This window comes from Pelodiscus sinensis, chromosome 2 (genome assembly GCF_052426305.1).
Source record: "Pelodiscus sinensis isolate ZL-2025 chromosome 2, ASM5242630v1, whole genome shotgun sequence".
NCBI classification, from domain to species: Eukaryota; Metazoa; Chordata; order Testudines; family Trionychidae; genus Pelodiscus; species Pelodiscus sinensis.
Genome location: NC_143053.1, coordinates 8967802 through 8990213, shown reverse-complemented (window position 1 = coordinate 8990213; position 22412 = coordinate 8967802). Strand labels below are relative to the sequence as shown.

The 22412-nt window shown below is 46.2% G+C and overlaps 1 protein-coding gene across 2 annotated transcripts in view; it reads right to left on the bottom strand.

The window, feature by feature from the left end:
* Positions 1 to 9316: 9316 nt before the first annotated feature.
* The window catches only part of SLC45A4 (solute carrier family 45 member 4), a 92652-nt gene continuing 79556 nt past the window's right edge, over positions 9317 to 22412 (bottom strand). For both annotated transcript variants that reach the window (XM_075920044.2, XM_075920045.2), the window contains 5 exons: positions 21851 to 22030; positions 18906 to 19978; positions 18722 to 18821; positions 17508 to 17719; positions 9317 to 16162 (listed from right to left, as the gene is read on the bottom strand). In XM_075920044.2, the coding sequence (XP_075776159.2) occupies positions 15800 to 16162; positions 17508 to 17719; positions 18722 to 18821; positions 18906 to 19978; positions 21851 to 22030 (1928 nt within the window). In that variant the 3' untranslated portion in view covers positions 9317 to 15799. The remainder of the gene's footprint in view (positions 16163 to 17507; positions 17720 to 18721; positions 18822 to 18905; positions 19979 to 21850; positions 22031 to 22412) is intronic.

The window sequence follows — 22412 nt, the reverse complement described above, 5'->3', positions numbered from 1 at the left end:
CGTCTAACACCAGAGTGGCCCCACTCCAGAGCAAGCACAGATGTTACAGTTCTGCTCCCCAGGGGAGGAGACATTAGTGATGAGTCTGGATAGACTCTTAAGAGGAACTTGGCTTTATTTGCATGCACACAACAGTCCTGAAAGGAAATGGTCAGAAACCAGGCAGGGCAATCCTTCTGCCATGTATCTCAGTTCCACTCCAATGCCTGGGTTTCCTTGCAGCATCCGTGCCTCAAGAATTGACTCTAATCAGAGCCCAAGGGAGACTGCAGGCTCGTCTGAGGCTTGCAGAGTGCCGTCTCCTAAAGCTGCCTCTACACAAAGGCCGCTTTGCATAACTCAAAACTAACAACACAACATCTTCCAAAGAGTGAAAACTTGCTCATACACCACATATTTGCGATAGGTTAGGTAACAGTGTAGCCTGTTGCAGCCATAGTCCTGAATTCCTGGCTCCCAGTCCTGTGCTCATACATACTTCCTCTGGTAAGTATGTTCTATAAGCCGGTTAGAGTGCAGCATGACATTGTGATCACCTGCCCTCCGTGACTAATACTGAATTCTTTGATCTAGCCCCCTGTGTAAGGGCTGACTTTCAGTATAGAACCATCAGTATCTCTTGATAATGTGAATATATCGTTCTCTTGATCTTTCCTATTAAGTCTTTTTCTTCCAACCTTTTCTCAGTTCTGCTCATCTGCCTTTTGGGGTCACTCGCTAGTTTTACTCTCTAATAACGTGGACCCAGATTCTCAGCTGGTGGAAGTCAGTATGGTTTAAAAGGCAATTGTTGGGGCTAGGCTGATTAATGGACTATGCTGTTGAAATGTGAGTGCAGTGTTCCAGGAAGGGAGAAATGAACCAGATGCAAGTAGAGGTGGATAATTTCCTTTCTTATTGAAGCATCCACGAGACTTATGGCCCAATATAAGATGCCTTTATTTTGTATTCAGTTTTATCACACTCAGCACTAGAGCCTTCCCTAAGGTGCTGCTGTGCAGCCTGTATTATGTGTGATTTCATTCTTTCCTGTACAAATGTCAGGCTATATCCACTTGGCCAGATTTCAGCTGGCTTCTATAACTTATCAGAGGGAACTGTATTTTAATGACATGTTCTTTAAATCATTACCATTCCCTTTTAACTTCAGGACTGCCACAAACCACGTTCTTACAGAGTAGGGCTACACTGCAGAGGTTTGGTTTTTTTGGAAAAACAGTTGTTTTTCTGAAAAAACTTCACTTACGTCCACACTGCATTCGCATTCTTTCGGGGGGGGGAGGGGAATCAAAAGAACAGAGGGTTTTTTCTGACATTGGTAAACCTCTTTCTATGAGGAAGAAGCCTTGTTCCGAAAGAGCTCTTTCGGAAAAAGGGGTGTGTGGAGGGAGAAGAGGGAGTTCTTCCAAAGCAGAGGAAAGAGGAAAAAACACAGGTGCCCTGGTGGCCATAGTAATCACAGCTAAAATGTGAGATAGCGTCTATTCAGTGTGGACGCTATCTTTCGAAAAAGCAAAGCGCTTTTTTGATGCGCTTTTGCTGTGTTGATGCTCTCTTTTGGAAGATTTCTTCTGGAAAAGCTGCTTCTGAAAGAAAGAAGCCTGCAGTCTAGACATAGCTGTAGGGTATGTCTACACTTGCACCATCTTTCGAGAGTGATGCAAATGAAGACATTCGAAATTGCAAATGAAGCTGGGATTTAAATATCCTGCACTTCATTTGCATAATCGCCTTATGGCACTATTTTGAAATAACGCTATTTCGAAGTACAAAATGCAGTGTAGATGTGGTTATTTCGGGAGAACACCCTTCTTCCAAAATAACCCTTATTCCTCGTCTCTCTCTTTATCTTAATCTTAATCTTTAATACAATATAGCATCAATATCTCTCAGTATTTGGCTCCTTTTCTTGTTCTAAAGACACTCACAATAGCTTATTTTGTGCACCTAAGCACTGCACCTAGGCTCTGCAAAGGTATAACTACATACCAGTAGTTATAAATGTATGTTGTGTTGTCGCCACGAAGGTCCCAGAATATATGGGAGACCAGGTGGATGAGAGAACAGCTTTTACAGGACCAGCTTCCCTTAGTGAGAGAAACAAATGTTGATCTTACCGAGAGCTCTTCTTCTGGTCTGGGAAATCTAATCGGAGAGCCAAACTAAGCACAAGGTTGAACAGATTGCTTAGCAGAACGAGTTAATATTATTTTCCTTGTGGAACTTCATGCTGCTGTAGCCAACTGGTGAGTGCTACACAAGATGCTGAGGCAGCAGCCACGTAAGAGGGTAGGGAAGCTCCTCTTGGATTCAACCTGCTGTGGGTCTCAGATGCTTGGGACGGACTTCCCGGAAGCCTAAACCATGTCTAATCCACTGCTGAGGGTTACTAAGTCGCTCTGTGCTCAGTCTGCAGAGGCCACAAGTCTGTTAAAGCCCAGAGCTAGAGAGACAAGGTCTTTTAGGGTAAGCTGTAGCAGCTCATGCTCATGGCTCTGGAAAAGCCCACGTCAGCCCCTGGTATGTCAGCTAACATAGAGGTCATCCCAGAAGCCACAGTAGCACTGTGCTCTAGTGGCTTCCGGTGCAGGTCTATTGCTGGGGAGCGGCGAATTTGTTTGAGCTTAGAGTACCCCTTTCAAAAGGGATTCTAAAACCCGCTGCATTCAGGGAACTGTGCTGAGCTGCTGCTTAATGCAGCTGTCGAAAGAGAAAGCACTTACGAGCTCAAGTGACAGATGCAGGAAGAATGAGTTTTCCTCCCTCAGTTGGCACCATTCTATAGGACTGGACTTTTGGGGTCCACACATTTTTTTTGATTAATTTCTTGACACAGACAGCAGAGGGCACCCTTGACTTGACTAAGTAGGACTTGGCAAGAGGATTCAAAGCTTTCTGGGGAGGCTCAATATCAGATTGAAATGTAGGCCCGTGTTACTCAGCAATTCTGCAAGCTCTTTGGTGGGAACCCCCATGCGCTGATTTTTCTATGGCCGATACCTATGCAAAGTAAGTGCAAAGGGGCTAGTCCAATCTGCTAGCGTGTTGCGCTCCTTGATTGCACCCAGCAAAAGCTGAAGTAGCTTAGAGCAAAAATATAAAGACAGGGCCCTGTGTGGTTAACCTTTGAGTGCAGACAGCTGTTCTCGGTAAATAGATACAGCCTACGTGACTTGAAGATAATTCACTCCTGTAAGTAGGAGCCAGCAGAAGCAGCTCCTGGCAGGGAGATGAATCTAGGCCAAAGTAATTAATTGTTATTAGAGGGATGCATTGGGCAAGAAATGTTCAAGCCATTCTTGACAGACTGCAGGTTCCCAGGCCTGGTAAATTGTAGGAGCTCCTGGGCTTTGCTGGAATACCAGCAGCAGTGGAAAGAGAACAGCTCCTGTCTCCAGGCACAGTAGAACCTTCTGCCTTTCCCTGGGTGTCTGCTCTCAGTGGGGAGAAGTGAGTGAGCAAAGTGGTTCATTTATTTCTGCTGTGTTCCATTAACAGCTGGGGCTTTCCACCAGCAAGGACCATGGCCTACGTCCCTGCTCTTCAAACTTGTTCTCTCGTGACCCAGTAGAAGAAAATTGATGCCTGTGACCCAACATAACTTGATTAGAGAGTGGGGTCAGGAGGAGAGCTCTGGCGTGTAGGAGGGGACTCCGGCTTTGTGTGTGTGGGGGAGGGGGGGGGTCAGGGCTGGGTGGAGCTTCCCTTGAGTGGCTCCTTATCACCAGTGCAGGGGGGGGGGGGGTGCTAAAGCAGCTTCCTGCCACCACCGACCATGCTGCGCCCTAGAAGCAGCCAGCTGCAAGTTCCCAACCTGGGTGCAGAGCTGGAGCTCAGGGCATCAGCAGTGGGCAGAGCCTTGTGTGCTCCTTCCCCTATCGAGGAGCTGGGTCTGTTGCCAGCCTCTTCTGAGGTGCAACGTAGTCTGCAGTGCCAGGACAGGCAGGGAGCTGCCTTAGCGCCCCCCCCCCGCCCCCCCGCTCACCTGATCCCCCTGCAGCAAGGAGACCCAGGACTCAACATTCCCTGTCCCAGGGGTGGGTGTCAACCCATAATTTGAAAACCACTGGCCTAAAGGGCAATGACAAGCACAAAAACCTCCTTGTCTCTCCGTGTGGCTTCCTGGGAGCGTCCAGCCAGAGCCCTGTAGGGTTTGCGACAGCAGCCTGGGACCTGTCCCTGTGAGCCTGTGACTCCCCCCATCCTGCTCCATGCCGCACCGACACGCTGGACCCGGTCCGGCTGTTCCCGCTTTCCTTGCCTTGAGCTTTGTGTCTGAAAGGAGCTCCCGCCATCCCGCCCCAAACGCCTGCCCGCCGGTGGCAGCTCTCAAGCTGCCTCCTGCAGCCGTCTCGTCTCTGCCCTCGGCTCTGGTGTGATCCAGGGGACGCTGAGAGCAGGCAGGTCCCTCCTGGCCTTTCTTGCCAAGCTCAGCCCCTGGAGCGAGGCTTTGCAAGGAAATCCTGCCTGTGCGTCCCAGGTGCCACACCGGCCATGCTGGCAGGGACCCAATCAGGAGCCTGGTTGCTGGCCCAGAGTCTCTTCAGGGACACGGAGGAGTCCTCAGTCTCTGCTACAAATCGGTCCCTCCACCTTCAGCTCCATCCTCCACGTGACAAGCTTTGTCCGCAGCTTTGCAGGCTCCCAGCAGGGCTGAGCTCTCTGCTCTGACACCTCCCCCCACTTCCATCGAACTTCCCAGTTTCTTGGGGGACAGCACCTGGCCAGTGCCCCTTCCCTCTCCCCCCCCGCCCAGCAACAGTGGGGGTGCCTTTCCTGCTCAGCAGCTTCCCTCCCCCTCCTCTTTCAGTGGCTCCCCATAAGGAAGGGCAGCTCCCCGGCTGGAGTCTGCTGCCCCAAACCAAGCTGCAGGCCAGGACCAGCCCCAGCTCCTGGGGGGAGCTGCCCATCAGGGATTGCAGGCCCGGCCCCCGGGATGAGCTGCCACCACAGCAGCGAAACTCCCGCCACCCCGTGCGCCCATGGTCAGTTTCTCCCTGGCCCCTGAGCCTTCTATGCTAGGTCCCCTGCCCTGCTTCCTGCACCTGCCCCTCTCTGCTCTCACCCTGTGCCTGAGCTCCCCCACCCAGCCCCCTGCCCTGAGCCCCTCCCCTCTGCCCCAGCCACCCTTGTAAAAAAAGAACAATGTACTTCCTTTCAGTTTACAATGGGGATTGTACTCGGCTACTTGCTTCTCCCCTCTCTTTGCTGCCTGTGTCAGAGGCAGCAATGGGGAGGGGGGGCACAGGCCACAGTGCTGGGGGGAGGCAGCTGAAAAGCCTGTTACCCCAGTACCATCTCTGTGGTGCCACCCCTGGGGTGGGGGCGAGTGGGGAGGCTGCTATGAAGCATCCTGTGCCAGTGGTGACTACAGGCCAGGTCTCGAGTGCTGACAGCCCTGTACAACAGCCAAGCCCCACCTCAATCCAGAGGGCAGGATGGCCTGACCTGCATAGACGTTACGCACTGGGCCCCCTTTGCCTGTACCCGCTTGCCGGCTGGCTGCCATGTTTGGGGTGCAAGCCAGCCTAGTGAGGGGTGCAGGGCAGGCACTGACATGACCCAAGTGCTGCTGCAACACGTCTCCGAACCCGCCCTGCAAGAGTAGCGCCACCTGCTGGATGTGGCCTCCACGTTGACGCAGCGAGGAGGCGTCCAGCAGCCGGCATGTTCCATCAGGGCCACGCCCTGAACGCCACCACCCTTGGTTACCAGGGCAAGCTGACCCCCGCCCCTTCCCCGACCAGTGGCTAGGTGCTGTGTGGCAGGGAAGGGCGGCATAAGCTGCCTACTGCTTGCCAGGGTACAGGAGTAGGACAGGCCGTCAGCCTCGCCGCTGGAAGGGCTCTGAGAGGGCGTTGAGCCAGACCCTAGTGCCGAGGCCGGTCCACGTAACCCTGAGCGCCATGGTGGTAACATGAGCAGCTCGGGGTGCAGGTAGGACGGGCTCCCCCTCTTCACAGTCACACCAGGGTCTCCCTGGCGCTCTGCCCCAGGGGCTCCTCTGACTCATGCAGGCCGGCCTCTAAGACCCAGGCCAGAGCTAAGGAGCGCCAGCCTGCACCCCCACTCCCTTCTCTGCCTGGGGCAGGTGGCTGTGCGACCGCTCGGGAGCGCTACAGGTGGTGGGTTCCATGCCCTTTGGCTGAGCAGAACAGGCACCGAGAGTGCCCCAGCCCCTTATGTCAGACACCCGCCCGAGGATTATGGCCTCGCCCTCAGGCCACATGTGCCAATCTGCTCTCTGCCCTGCAGGGGGCGCTGTGCCTTGAAGACAGAGCTTCCCTGCTGGTGGTAACAGGCACCAGCCTGGTGCAGCTGGGCAGAGCCATAAATCAGGCTGCAGGCAGGTGATGCCAAGAGCTAGGATGCCCCAGTCCCCAGGGCGTGTCCCCTACTGCCAGGATACCCCGGGGCTGCGTTCACTGGGGTGATCTTCACACCGTGGTCCCGTCCCTGCCCATATCATGGCTCCGAGCCGGCCGCAGTTGTTCAGTTCTGACGCCCATGATCATTTAGTGTCAAGCTTCTGGACCCGTCTGCTTCGTTCTAGCGCTGCAGCGCCTTCGTGTCACCCAGGGGAGCAATACGTATTTAACTCAGTTACGGGTTTGGTCTTGGAGCTGGGTACGGGGTCGTTATCATCCACTTACGCGGAGCAGCCGCCCTGCAGCATGAGCGCGCACGTCAGGCGCAGTCCACAGGGAACAGGTCTTTGGGGCGTGGGAGCTGCAGCACCAGCTGGAGCAGGTTTTACTCTCGGCGTCGGGATCGTTGCCGCAGAATTTCCTCCGTGCTGTCGTCAGGCCTTCGGGGACCAGGCTCTGGTGCGGCAGAACAAACGCGCAGTGCAGACAATAGCCAGCGTAATGGAACCTCCCTTTGCTCATGTCTTCCGTTGCCCTTCGATGCCAAAGCCGTCTCCCGTCCCTGCCCGTCACCTCCTGGTCTCCCTGGCTGCTGCAAACCCTCCTGTGATAAGCACTATGTGCAGCAGCAGCGGGCAGGGCAGCCTCGCACGGGGCAAAGGCCTGACTCACTGCTGCTTTTTTAAATCCCCCTTCGGGGAACCCTATTTGGTGGGAAGGTTGTGTCAGCGCACACAGAGCCAGGCTGTGAGCAGGAGCACGAGTCATTTTTCCTGAGCTAGACAATGGGCGTTTTCTCCTCCCTTTGCAGTGTTGGCCGGGGGTACGGGATTAGCACAGTGGCTTGTTCTCTCTAGCCCCTGGTGCAGCCAGGACATTTTCCCCTCTCCCAGGCTGTAGCGTACAGTCAGGGCATCTGAGGTGGGGAGCTCAAATGACTCCACCCCCATGCTCCCTTTTCTCCTGCCTGCCTGTTATGTCTCTTGTGCCCTCCTCCCTCCGGCACAGCACTCCACCATCTCTGCGCATCTAGAGCAGAGAATACATCTGCACCAGCAGCAGACAATTTTCTACACTCTGGGTCCTGGGGGCACCCCCCCCCACACACACAGTCTGACAGAGGCGGCCGCCTCAGTTCACCTCCTGGTAAGGCCAGCCCTGCACACAGTGCACCTCAGCTCTCTACCGACACGAAGGCACATTAAAAACAAGTGGTCCTGTAGCACCTCAGAGGCTAACCAAAGTATAGAGACTCATGAGCTTCTGTGGGTAAAACCCACTGCATGCCTTCAATTCAACTGAGGAAGTGGGTTTTGCCCACAAAAGCTCATGAGTCTATATATGTTGGTTAGGCTAAGGGCACGTCTACACTGCAATGCTATTTGGGGATACTGGTGTATCTCGAACTAGCTAGCCCGGGCCTTCACAGCAAGCCCGTTATTTTGGGCTTGCTATTCCGATGTAAATTGCCCAGGGAGGTTGTGGAATCCCCATCTCTGGAGATATTTAAGAGCAGGTTAGATAAATGTCTATCAGGGATGGTCTAGACAGTATTTGGTCCTGCCATGGGGGCAGGGGACCGGACTCAATGACCTCTCGAGGTCCCTTCCACTCCTAGTATTCTATGGCAAAATCTTGCCTGTCTAGACGCACCCTATAGATGTAGCAAGCATCTGTATCAGAGATTCTCAGACTTTTTGGTCCACATACCACCAGCCAACCACCCACAACAAAGTAAATGCAGAAGGGGTGAGGGGGTGCAGGGTCTGGCCAGGAGGTACGGTGCAGGAACAAGCTAAGGGCAGGTGGTCTGGATGGGAGCTTGGGTGCAGGAGTGAGGTGGGAGCTGGGGGGGGGGGGTCTTAGCAGGAAAGAGATGGGGTGTGGCTTACCTGCTGGCTCTGTGGCCCCTGCTGCTCCCATTGGCCACAATTACGGCCAATGGGAGCAGCAGGGAAAGCCTTGAGTGAGCAGGTTGCTGCTCTCCTCTCCAAGCCCCTGGACCACACTCGGAACCACTGATCTATACGCAAGCACTTCAGTACTGTTGTAGTGCCAGTGTACCATGTAAAGTGTAGGCTTTAGAAAAAGCTATGGCTAAGTAGGAAACACATGTGATGTAGGTAGATAGAAGTAAGACCAAAGTGAGCTGAATGTTGCTAGACAATATTAACCACCTATGGTTCGGCAAATTCTCTGGAACTCTCAAGACCTGACCAATGCGGAACCAGATTAGAGAGGTTCAGCCTGTAGGAGTCGGAGTGATCCAGCTAGTTCCCACGATATGCAGAAACGAAACAGGAACTTGCGATCTGGCTGCATCTACAGCTTTGGACTACAAAGTCTGATATGCAGAAAGCTAGGTCTATAACAACCTCAAGAAAGTTCAGCCCTGTACTGCTTGTGCCAGACTTGGATTTTATTATTTTATAGTTCTGCTATTAAAGAGGATAAACAATCTTAAGTGCCTTTTAATGATCTACCCACAGACTTGATAAATGGATAAGGGATAGCCTCACAGCAACACACAGGAATGGTTCAGTCCAAAGGAGAAGACATAAGCCATCCTGCATCCATATAGGTTTGGTGCAGTCCAGGCTGGTTTTGGTGTTTAAGAGATGGCAAAGGGTGTAATGTGTTTGGAGAACTGTCAAGGACCAAACGAACACTTCTATAATAGCGTTTTATAACTATTTAGACTCAAACCTTGAAAGGCACAGGAGTACAGTATTATTTTCATTGACAGTGAGGAACATACGGAAGAATGGTTAAATGACTAGCCAGAGACCGCCTGCAAAGTTTAATGTACTCAGCTCCCTCCTGAAATCAAGCAATGCCACATTCACTACTGCTGTGCACTGTCCCGCACACACAGCTAAGATGCACACCACGCATGGATTTTCAAGGCCTTGTGCTTCATTTTCAGACATTACACAGAAACACATACAAACTCTTAAATGTTTATTAAGATTGAATTGTAGAACAGATTGGAACACAATGCAATGTAGAGTAGAATATTTCTAAATCCATTTTTTCTATGCATAAATGAAAAATCAAGATTATACAAAAAGAGAACAGAAAGTGCAGCAGAGTAAAAGTTTCTCATGCAAAGTTTTATCTTAAAAACAGAAAATAAGCTCAACAGTGTAGAAATAAAAATGGTATGCTGTCTACTCAAACATTCATCTGTGACATTGCTTTTCTTTATCCCTTTTTCCTCATAAAACTTATGTGTTTAACACACGCTTATAAACATTGCTAAACTCAGCAAGAGCTATTATAGTGCCCCAACTTAATAAGTTGATAAAAAAAGTAGTTGTCATATGGCCAGTTCACAATGGAACCAAATATTTTTTTTTCATTATGAGATGCCTATATGCAGCTTTATTAATATGAGGCATTTTAAAACAAGCTGGTCATTTGGCTACCAAAAAGGTTTTGTGTCTATGTTACATCAGAAAGAAAAAGTTAAGAACCACTAATTGGGTCAGAGTTAATTCCATTCAGGGTTTGTTCTACTCAATGCAACTTGGAAATCTGGTACCAGTTAGGTATTAACCTCAGTGAAGCTAGTAATAGTATTTCAGGGCTACATTCCTAGATCTTTAAATGGGATTTTAAAATGTAAATTAAAAACATGAGCCAGAGTTTCAGAGGAACTCATGCAGTGGTTTTTCTTCTGGACACTTACACTGGAGGACTTGTGTTCGTACTACAGTGCAATATTTGCTGGGCAAAATATTGTTTGCTACGTTTGCATTTGTGTTACACTGACAGCAGCTACAGAACTACAAGAAGTCTGTTTACTACTGGCATCAGAAATGACTGCTCCTGTTGCCACTGGTTTAATCAGGATGCTGTATGATGCAACGGTTTCCAGTCCCCTATGCCTCAGATAAAGCTGTTTGTCTCCCCCCCTCCCCCGCCCCCAGGGGTTCAAAGCAACAGTTTGCAGACTAAAAAGGCCAGGTTAAAAGCAAGACAAATTTGAAAGTTATTCAGGTCTAGAAATTCAAATCCATTTTACAGAAAAGTCTAATTTAATCCGGGGCAAAACCAAGCATTGGAATGGTGGGACTTTCTGCTCCGACTGACAAGTTGTGTAAGGATGTGTCTAGACTACAGAGTTTTGTCGACAAAAGTGGACTTTTGTCGACAAAACTATACCTGCGTCTACACTACCGCTGAGTTCTGTCGACATAACATCAACAGAACTCAGCAGTTTTGTCGACGCTGGTAAACCTCATTTTACGAGGCATAACGCCTTTTGTCGACAGAGCTCTGTTGACAGAAGGTGTTATTGCATCTAGGGTTGTGTCTAGACTACAGGGTTTTGTCGACAAAGCAGCTTGCTTTGTCGACAGAACTGAATGTAGTCTAGACGCTCTGTCGACAGAAGCTTTGTCGACAGTATCTGTCGACAAAACGTCTGTCGACAAAAGCCTGTAGTCTAGACGTACCCTAAGTGACCCTGACAACGGAATGTAGTCCTTCCGATCCAATTTCCACTGGCTGAAGTGAAAAATCCTTTACAACAAAACAGTTCGAGTGAGCAGAAGGCGCATTTGCAATATGCTTATTCTGGATGCAACATGAGAAATAGAAAACTTTGGGTAGCTTATCCTTGGAGAATGACCCTTTTCCATGCAAATTTACAAACTTGCAGTATGGTGGTATAAGCTCAAGGATTATCTATAGCCATATAAATCACCTTAAGGAAAAATAAAATTTGGTATTTCATACACAGTCATCAATACCATTCATGTGCAACATTTGGCGTGAATTACATTTATTTGGCCTGTCAATAGAAAACAAGGAGCAGACAGCTGTAAATAAAAACAATCGCTTTTCCACAACAGATCCTCCAGATGCTTGAAGTTTCATGCAGGTGTTCTATAAACAGGATATATATTTTATAGCTTAGCTCATCTTGCAGCAGACTAAGTGGGAAAACTGGAAGAACTAAAGTAAAACCCCCCCCACCAATATTACTTAGTACAATTCAAAAAGAGCACACAAACCATCAAAGATATTTTGGCCTGAAGTATATATAGGGAGCGTTCAGTACCTAGTTTTACTTCTAGCTTAATCACTGAGTTTTCAATTCTATATAGGAAGCGCTAGGAAGTAAAAGTAGGTAATGAAGCACAGAATGTCACAAAACTAAAATCACGTGCCCACATTAAATTGCCGTTAATAAAAATATGGAATATATTGAACAAAATCAAAGTTGCAAGAGTGGAATCCCACAAGTTGTACTTCCATCCCCAGCAGAACAATTTAACTTCCCCTTCTGCTATTTATAAATTTAGTGTTAATCCAGAGAGCTGTAAACGGCTACCAAGTGTCTAATCCACAGCCCACTGGCGTGAACAGAAGCCCTTTCTAGACTCCCCTGGATTTTGGAACAAGGCCTAGATCACCAAAATCCAAGATTCCAGTGAGACAACAGGGGATCAGATGATGTACTTCCTCAATATTGCCACCTCTGCCATATATAGTTATTCAAATGCTGATAGAGAAGGATTCAAACTAGAGGAGACACGATTGAGAAACCTTAGTTCTCCAAACTACTTAAAACTGGCTTCCTGGGAACGTCTGGCATGTTTCACAACTGAATCCAGCAGCCAGAGTTTCCATAGTGAAAGTCACTCCTACCATTGCGGCTAGAGATAGGGAAATTCTGATTCCTGGTGCATCCCTGCTCAGCCTTCTTTTAGAAACGGTCCCATCTTTGATGGGCCAAATAGGAGGCAAGGTTCAGAGCTGTAATTTGCACTGGATTTGCCGTTTCTCCTACAGTTGCTTCTCTGCCCCTTGGCGTGAAAGGCACGTGTCTTTCCTCACCAACTGTTATCCTGACCTGAGAGTGGACAGAGTGGATCAAAGATAAATCAGCTTAAAATTATTGAAAGGTTATTTAGGTAAGAAATCTCTATTCAAACACTTTGAGTAAGGGGAGGAAAATATTCCTAAGAAATTATTGCTTCTATTTTTTGAAATCCTTCTTAATGAGCTGCTTGGTTTAAATACAATTAGACTATAATAAATCAATGGAGCAAATTCAGTGATAGAATTTCCAAAAATGGTTACGTTAAAGCCTCTGACTTAACACAGCTTAATGCTAGACATGATGCCTAGCAACCAGACCGCTCATGAAAGATACTTTTAACTAATTTAACCTTTTAAGAACATGAATGTAAAGCTGTCAAGTGTTATTAAAAATCTTTGTTTCTTGCTTCATGGCTGTAACATTCTGTGGTAAAGAGAAATAGAGGAAGAATTAAACTAGCCAAACTTAAACCTGCTGTGGTATGTATTTTAACAGATGCATTCAGAAGATGAAGTGGACTGTGCAGTAATATTGGCAAACCTATACACTATTTAGAATCCCCAGGAAGTTAAATGGCTCACTCAGCTTTTTCTTCCCTTCATTCCCACAGTAAGAAAGAAGGTGATTATTACTGTAAGATTGCACTAGTCAAATCCATCAAGTGTAATGCTCTTTGCCATTGAAGATAAGGTATACAATACATTCAGAACTACAGGGCTGTTTACTTAAAGGAAACACCTGGGCTACAAAGCAATTCTCAAATCCAAGAGCGCCAGAATTCATCAAGCTCCCATAATCACCAGCAAGAACCTGTCCAAAGATGCTTTTCAGTTTTGGACTTAAACTTCTCCAAGCTCCATAAGCTGGCTAGGCAATAGTAGCTACTGTGGGTACAAGTCTGAAGATCTAAACAGGGCTACCCAATAAGTACTGCCAGCAATATGAAGTGTGTTTATATGACTATTTCCCTGGGACCTTCACTTTGGATCTTCTGGGTCCAAAACTGAGCTCTACCCCACATTAAAACCTCTCTCCCTTCTGAAATAGGGAGGCAAAGTAAATGGGCTTGTGCCCAGCTCCAAAAAGCAAAGTTTTAGGATTGCTCTGTTTGCTATGTTCCCTCTTTGCCAGGCTAAACTGTCGCCAGCATAGCACCCTCTGGAGCCAAAATGTGGTATGTCTGGTAATGTTAGTTTAAACTACATTCAGTGAAACATTTCTGTAAAGAGAAAAGAGACCAGACTGGTATTAAAAGATTAAATTTATAGACAATCTCACATGCAACGGTAACTTTAAAACTTGTTTATATGTGCAAGTTAAGAACTATGGACTGTGTCCACTTAAAGAAGCAGAATCCTAGAAAGTGTTTTAAAATAAAATATTAATGCTAAGCTTTAAAAACATCTAATTAGGTTTGTATTTTACAGGAATGCCAGTTTTACGGTGAAACACTACCGGTTATGTGAACCCTACTAGAATATATACAGAGATGAGAAAACCTCACTCCAAGAGTTCAGCGAGAAATTATTTCTAACTGATTTCTTCAACGAGGTCTTAAATGCTTCAGTAGTATTATTGTCCTGTCTGAACACAAAATTCACAAGTCTTCTAAAAAAATTCACCAAGGTTGGGGGGGGGGGGGAGAAGACTTTAAAATACTTAGAATCCTGTGCAATTCTGTATACTTGGTGGAATTTCAGAGCTCAGCCTAAAAAAAACCCCAGTATATTTGCTCCTGGGAACGTCTGGCATGTTTCACAACTGAATCCAGTTGTCAGACGGAGAAAGGGGTATTGCCTAAAATCCTTCAGCTAAGAAGAAAACATGTGATGCCTTCAGTATTTTATTGATGACATTGGCAAGACAGCCAGTTAGCGTCAGCTTCACTAGTATATGTATTCTCTTATATACCCTTACAATTCAAGTATTAAAAACAGTTTGTCATTCTGAAACATACACACAACTTTGCTTTCGAATGAGGACATTGCAGCATCATTTGGACATGCATTTTAAAGTACTGCTGCAATTTCAAGAGTTTGAGGTGGCATAAACCTGGCAGCAGCAGTCTGGTTTTGCCTGATTAAACCTGTGAACTCACGGCAGCCTCTACTCATTTCCACATGGAAAAGGAGGGTTTGACGCTTCCTGTCCTTGTCTGGTAAGAAGTGCGTTTTCTGTTTATAAAGACACCTTAAAAGGCTGCTGTGTCTGAGTTCTATCTAGCCAGGGTTTTCAGCACTGCTAAAAGTTCAGTCTAGCATTTAAATTAATATCTTTCCTATAGTTCTTCATAGAAAGTTTCCTTGTATTGCAGCTATGTCCCGAATCCAGTATTACAGCAGAGGGTAAAGAGGTCAGGCTGAAGGATTCAGGACAGCAACTGAAAAGAGCTCCAACATAAAACTCCTATGAAGGAGAAGAACTGCATTACATGCTCCCAAATTGGATTTTAAGGATTTTAAGGACCAAAGCTCTTTTTTGACAGATTTATCCCCAAACAATGGCATGAAGTTAGAGGTAGGCCTTCGGTTTACCTTGTTTTACTGACACTGTCACTAGACTATTGTGATTCCCAGCCAGGTTAAAAGGATCAAAAAAGTGCAAACAACCGCCTCCTTCCCCAATGGAGAGAATCCTCACATCACTTCCAGGAAGCCATCTGAATGAAATTCCTTTCTCTATGGTCGCTTAGTCAAAGTGAGATGATCAGCTCTAAATGCCAAGTTAAAAAACCCCACAACCCCAGGAAGTTTCACATACAAAGCTCCCTGCTAAAATGGTCACAGCATGTTCCTATTACACTCCTTAAATTCTGCACTCACTGCAAATGTTTGCTGCAAATGCAGATCACCTTCCCAGCTGCTATTCCTTCCATCAGCAGCTAAGCCATGCACCCAATGCCATCCGTTTCTGACAAGCAGCGGTACTTGGGAACAGATTTGAATAAAAATTAACAGCACATCTCAAACTGTAGTAACTGTTTTTTTAAAAACAGAATCGCAAAAAAACCCCAAAACTCTTGTAATAATTGCACCCATTAAAATAGAATGAAATCTAAATGGATGTTAATAATCGTAGCTGTAACTACATATTGTTTTTACAGAAAAAAGAGAAAGGCATTTATGCAGTTGATTCACCTATTACATTAGCAAGAGCTGAAATATTCAGACAAAAAAATTAGTGAAGCCTATAGTCAAAATAGCTTGTTTCCAATTAGTCTAAAAATTGCAAGCAACTCATTTTTTCTAAACTGCTAACCTGTATACACTGTGAACCTGTCATGACATTTTAAAACATGCAAGAACAAACAAACAAGGTACCTGCAGATTTATATATTGGAAATCTAAGTGTGCTCTTAATGTAAAAAGTATTCAGAAGTGACAATGTCTAAATCGTAGAGAAAGCAATCAGCATAATAGCTATCTGTTCAAATCTAGCTTAGGGCTACAGAATTTCATCTATGGTATTGCATGAAGTAGTCATTTTTGCTGCCGTTAAAGCAGCAAGTAACTAAGGAGGAATCAGAATTTTTCTGTAAAGAATGTCCTCATTCATGCACCTGAACTGCTTGGAATGTGTATAAATAACAATGACCCATTCAAATGGTTGTCTCGCTTTCCAATTCGGATGAGGCCGCCTCTTTTTGTGGCAGCTTTATCGCAGTTGGTTTCTCGGCATCCACACCGTCGCTTTCCGTGGTCACGGGAGGGCTCAGCCCCTTCTGTTCTTCCTTCGGGTCCTCTGTGAGGTCAGGGTAAATCACCAAGAAGGTAGCGGTCAAAAAGCCCAGGAAGGATCCTACTGATGCCACCATTGGAATAACCTGGACCGTGCCTACTGCATCCACCACCCCTCCCAGCGCGGAGGCCACCAGGATCTGGGAGATGTAAACCTGGCATGACAGGATAGCACAGTCTATGCCAAACCCGCGCTTGGAGTTTCCAGGGCTGTGGTGAACATACTGAAAGAGAAGGCATGTCCGTTAGAAGTGATCTCTGAACCACACCTCCTCCCGAACACAACCGCCTCTCTCCACCCCAAATGGCTCAGCCAGCAACACCTTCACTTCTGCTTAAAGAGTAAACGGGTCAAGGAGGCAATAAAAATGCACTTGCACCTCTAATCTGCCAACCCTGGGAATTTGGGTCTGCTGGATTAAGGAACTTTCGCAGATCACAGAGGCACTGGGTCTACGAAGGAGGGCTCCTGAGGGGAGGGGTGGGGCGCTCACTTGGCACCCTGCTCCTGAGGGCACACATGGTTTTGTGCACCAGCCTCCCACTGCTATGGGAGTGGCAGGGAAAGCCTCTGGTGAAGCAGTTTGCCGTGCTGTCACTCCCCCTGCTGGAGGAGAGGGGGACCAGCAGCATGCAGAGCCACCTTCTCCCTGTCCCAGGGTTTGTACCACAGATGTTCCCAGATTAGGGACACCCAGAGTATGGAGGTTCAAGTGCATTTCTACCCACACCGCTCATACTAAAGTCCGTCAGCTGGAATCCATTCTTCTGGAGCGAAGTTCCTGCTCAATTTGGGCCAGACAGGCCATTGATCACTCTAGTTTAAAGGCCTTTGCCATCATAGCTGGCTCCAAATTAAGTTTTTATAAATGCCATTTTAAAAATGAATTGGCCAGTAGAAACTTCTCCATGATTTTAAAACATCACGTCAATGAAGACTGATGTGTCCAACACCTTCTCTTCGAGGCTGAAACCCAAACAGCAGCACTAAGACTCCAGAAGTGAAGGTGGCTGCACTTCTCTTGTACAGGCCGAGTTCCAGCACAGAACCTGTGGTTGTGCCTGCAGACTATTACCAGAGCCTCCAACACGCTTCCAGCGCAGCAGGTGATGCTTAGATGGGAGAGCTCTGTAGATAGCCTATCCTCCCATTAAGGAAACAGGCCCTTTGAAGAAGAACATTTGCCAGAATTGCAGTGACCGTTATGGCATTCATGGTCACTTTCTATTTAAAGATTATGTAACCCCCCCCCCCCCCCCCCACCAGCATTTTTTATTAAAAGGCCCATGTTCTGTATTTCAGATACATTTAACCCCGTTCACATCATCATTTAGTAACTTGGCTCCAAGCTAACGTGTCCCTATTGAGCAGAATTTATGCTAATTGTGGCCCGATTAGGTAGCAGTCATTGCTGTTCACTAGCAATTCAGAAGTTACAGCTTTTCTTTGGGAGATGTCCCAACTAATTCTATAGTCCCCAAGCAAGTGGATGTGCCAAATCCTTTTTTGCCTCACAATTTTAAATAGGGAGGTGGAAGTGGACCACTGTGATTAAGTATTTCACATACCTGTTTAATGTCATGGTATTGTCCTAAAAGCGCATAAGGACAGTAGGAGATACTCATCGAGACGATTCCCATCGTGCTGATCATGATCATAGCCACATACACATTGGGGAATATAGCCATCACTGCAGTACCAATTGCAAAACCCAGCGTGCCCAGAATGTAGATCACCTTTATGCTAAGGTCATAGTTGTCCAAGTATTTCTGTAGCAAGGCTGCAGAGAATTAAACCAAGAATCAAACCCACGTTATAAGTCTATTCGATTCCACTGCACAATTCACAGTCCGACCTAACATTTAAGGATTACATGGCTTTTACCATGTTCAGAGTGTTGTGCAAACACGGATTCATTTTCACCACCTATCAAGAAGGCTGAAGATGGGATAGTGTGTTTCTAAGAACTGGAAAACAGACAGAGGCTAAGTGACTTGCCCAAGGCCACACTTCAAGACTATGGCAGAACTGGGACTAGAATTTAGGTGCTGCAAGATTCCAATTCAATGGACCTTTGGAGCACAGGATAGATCAATTTCCTAGCTCAGACCTTTACTAAATTAAATGCTTTAGATAATCCAACCCCAGAGCCAGACTTCCCCTTTGTATTTTACAAGGTGACATCTGGAGATGCCTCAATAATGAGATGGTCCCAGGAATATTAAGTTGTAATTCACATGTGCATATGCACACATGTGTGGGCTACAAAATGCATAATTAAAGTATGCCTAAAGTTCTCTATTACAGAAAACTTCAAGTGCAAACAGTAGCTCGAAAGTTGCTAGGCTGCTCAGACTTAACAGATGCGTCTTAGAGGGTATAATTTATAATTTTGCTTTTAAGAACAGTCTTTATACGTTTTTTACATAAGTAACTTTTTGGTAGGCATATTTTACCTTTCTGATGGTTGATGGCTGGCTAGAGATGACAAGTGTCCTCAAAGGTAGTTTTAGGTTTGAAAGGATGTATTCATAGTTCTGTCTTTGAGGTACTTGGCCATACAGACTCTTGAGAAGCCAGACTTAATACCCATTACAACAAAATACATTCCCACGTTTCTTCTTGCCTCCCCCTCAATGTTGCAAGAGCTGATTGGAAGGTGCACTCTTTAGTTTAGACCAAGTTATATTTTGATGCTAAAAAAATATTTAACATTATCGCTGCAGCACCTCGCTCATACGATTAATGAGATACTTTATTGCTTGCCTGCATGGAGTCTTACCTGAGCAAACAGCAGCAGTTGCAGCATAAATGACCAATCCCCTGCAGCCCATCTGAACTCCAGCATGGTAGGCATGTAATTCGGTAGAATTAGAAGGAGCCTGCATGAAACAAAGATTTACCAGAGTATAATCTAAAGAGAATTACAAGCAGTTCTGCATTGGCAATGCAGACTCTTTGCTTACCTTGGGATCTCCTTTAAAGATGACCTGTCCCATGAAATCCGTATAAAACACAGCTTCAGCAATGATGGAAAACCACGTTAAGAGGTGACACAGGCAAAGTCTCAGGAGCTCATTGGGCATTTTTAGCATGGACAGCCACAGAAGCCTGACAGTGGTTTCAGTTTCCCCTTCTTCACTTTCAGTGTCTCCGCTGGAATTTGTTGTGCCACTCGGATTCCTGTGTCGGTACCTCTGCCGCTGCCTCTTCTGTATGTCATAGATATCATTCATGCTGCGGGAGGACTTTATCAAGACAATGGCATTGGCCCGGCGGAAACGATAGCGGTGAGAGCCTATTTTGCCGTAGTAGGAGAAGGTGTAAGACGGCTGCCGATAGAACATGTGCCTTCGCCTGCGCATGGAGTTTGAAGTACTAGATTGCTTCATGCCAATTCTAGCATGTCCATTGAGGATATCTTTTGGTAGGGAGCCATTGCCATTTGGGAGTTTGGCTTCATTCAAGTGATTATCAAGCAACATCTCCTCTTTTTCATTTTCCCTGAGGAAAGCAGACAGGCGGTTAAATTTGCACTTCAGACGTTCCTGGCTAGTGCTGAGGGGAGTGTTTGGGTAGGAAGAGTCCTGAAAAATGGAGGGTTCAATGTCATGTAAAAAAAGCAGCTCCGATTCCATTTCCAGAGTCGCATCTGGCATGTGCAGAACAGAATCGCTCTTACTCCGTACAATGTCCACCTCAAGGAAGTCCATATGGAGATCCTGCTCTGACTGAACCTCCTCTCGGTACACCGAGGTCCCGTAGGGATCTTCCTCACTAATTGCATTCAGTCGATTCAGCGGTGGAAGGCTTCCACTGAGCTTCACACTAGACAATGTATCTGCTTCATCTTCAATTCTGTCTTGTTGAGGGTTATACTGCTCTTCTTCAATACTAAAAAGGTGAAGAGCCACAGAGACAGAGAAAATAATGGCGGCAAAAAAGAAAAGTACTTGTTCTTGAGATTTAAAAAGGTCACCCAAGAAGGTTTGCATCCAGTCCAGACCTCCTAACATATAGCCAATCGCTCCTCCAAGACCTGAGGGAGGGGGAAAAACAACAATTACTACTTTGCTGCATGAAAATAAAATCAGTCTAACCCAAAAGTTAAGTCTGCCTGGAAATACCATCTCATCTAGGAGCATCCAAAGAGTATTTAGAAGTACAAGATATTTCCATGATGGAGTCAACTGTTTGGCAATGGAAAGAAGCTTATTTCTTGAACCTCTTGACAGACAAATTTTCACAAAATGGAAATGTTTTAATGAGCTACAGCTTTAGACAAAACTCTAAGACTGTATGTGATTGGTTAGTCCAATGTTATCGGTAGTGGCTTTTCATCATGTGATCATGTAACCCACACACCTAGTGTGGCTCACTATCCCATGAGGTGGCACCTAGACCACAGCAACAGAAGAACAAGAGACCTCTACAGCATAGACTGAGAGGCAGCTGGCTTTTAGCTCAAAGGGTAGAGTGCCTATACTAAGCTCCAGAGGTCCCAAGTTCAAGTCCACCTGGTGGCAGTTATAACAACAAGCTGATTCAATTGGCCAAAGTACATTATTTCAATATTGCTCTAAGCTCACATTTCTAATATGGTTCACTTAGTTTTATAGGCAAACCAGAGGTTAATATTAATGTACTGGAGGGAACCAAAGACAAATATCCATTCAGTATATTACCATATATGTTAAATATGTACCACTCCCAATTTTCCTTATAGTTACGCTGATGTACACCCAGATTATTGCACTAAAATCAACCTGTAGTAACTCATTAACAAGACCATAACAGAGAAACCTGTCCCCCGTTTATTATTGTTTTGTTTGTCTTTTCTATTTAGACTGCAAGTACTTCAGGGAAGAGAATGTCTTACTACAAGTCTGCACATGACAAAGCCCAAACCTTGACTGGGTCCTTAAAATGTTTTGTCAATGCAATATTTTAATACTTTATCCTGCCATCATTCGCAAGTATTATTTAGTGACAGACAAGGTTCACATAGATGGTCTCTTAGAATGAGGAGAGCCTCTAGATTAGCAGGAGAATGGCTATGATGCAGTCCGGACATGGGAAGCAAGTTCAGTGAACATCTATAGGGTGAACCTCTGTCTGGCACTGTCTGGTCTGGCAACATCCGTGGTCCAGCATGATTTTAGTTAGCTGGAAGTCCACTTATAGGTGTATCCAAGTTTCCTGTGGTCCCATAAAGTGTGTTTACAGCCACCAGCCCTGGCTCTTGTGTTCTGTACTATTATTTAACTCTAATTTATGCCTAAATATCTTCTAAGAGCCTAATAAGCAGTGGAAGTGTTGGTAATGCTGAAAGACAATATTGACCTCCCATGGTTTGGCAAGTTCTCTCGTTCAGTACCTGTCAGGTCCCGAGGGTACTGGATGAGAGAGGTTCAACCTATAGTGGGGATGTGAAGGACTAGTTGACTAGCTGATAAGCAAATGTCAACTAGTCTCCCCTCCCCGCTTTGCTGCCTCTATCAGAAAGAGGCAGGAAGGGGGGGGGGGGAAGGGGGAAGAAGAGTCAGCGCTGCGTGGATCCCAGAGTCAGCTGGGGACTCCCCTGCTGACCCCAGGCTCCATGCAGCACTGCCGCTTTGAAACACCACTGGGAGCACAGGGCCAGCGGGGGATTGGCGTGCTCCCTGCAGCACTTTTGCCATTGAAGTGTAGCGACAGCCCTGGGGCTGTCGCTACACTTCAAAGGCATAGGTGCCCTTATCGACTAATCAAATAGTCGCTGCAAATTGCATCAACTATTCAAATAGCCAATTAGTCTAAATTTAGCATCCCTAACCTGTGCAACTAAATTTTCAATGCAAGTCAACTAAGTAATGACTGGCCAACCTCATGCAGATACAAAAATTGCAGGAGAAATAAATGAACTACATACCAGCAGAAAAGGCATGGATGTTGAGTGCCATGTCTTGTTCTTCACTGTCCACCACATCCAGCAAATAGGCCCGTATTGGCCCTTCTGTTGCATCAGCACAAAAATCCAACACTACTACCCCCAGCACAGTGAGAACTATGCCAATGGGCTGCTTGTCTGGGACATCGCCAATGGCTAGACCTGTGAAAAAAAAATTGTTATGCATTTTATGCAAAAGCGGAAAACTACTCAAACGCAAGGTTAATCTCCTAAAGAGAAAGGCAGCCAACGCATTTATTGGAAACATTCTTTTACTGAATAAAGTGGCCATTTCAGTTCTTTGGAACAGTTCCTTCCCTAGTCTGTGACACAAGATATGTTTTTACATTTATGAGAATGACATTTGTTTTGAGTTTATCTGTATTACGCACCTCAAACTAGCAGCATCTATTTTCATTTCTCATACATGTTTTCCTTCAAACCCCAAAAGGTAGTTATTGTAAAAGGCACCCAGGGTAGAGAAGTTAGGACCCTCAAAATACTGCTTATAAATGCAGTTCAATGCATTTTAATTTTCTGCCAG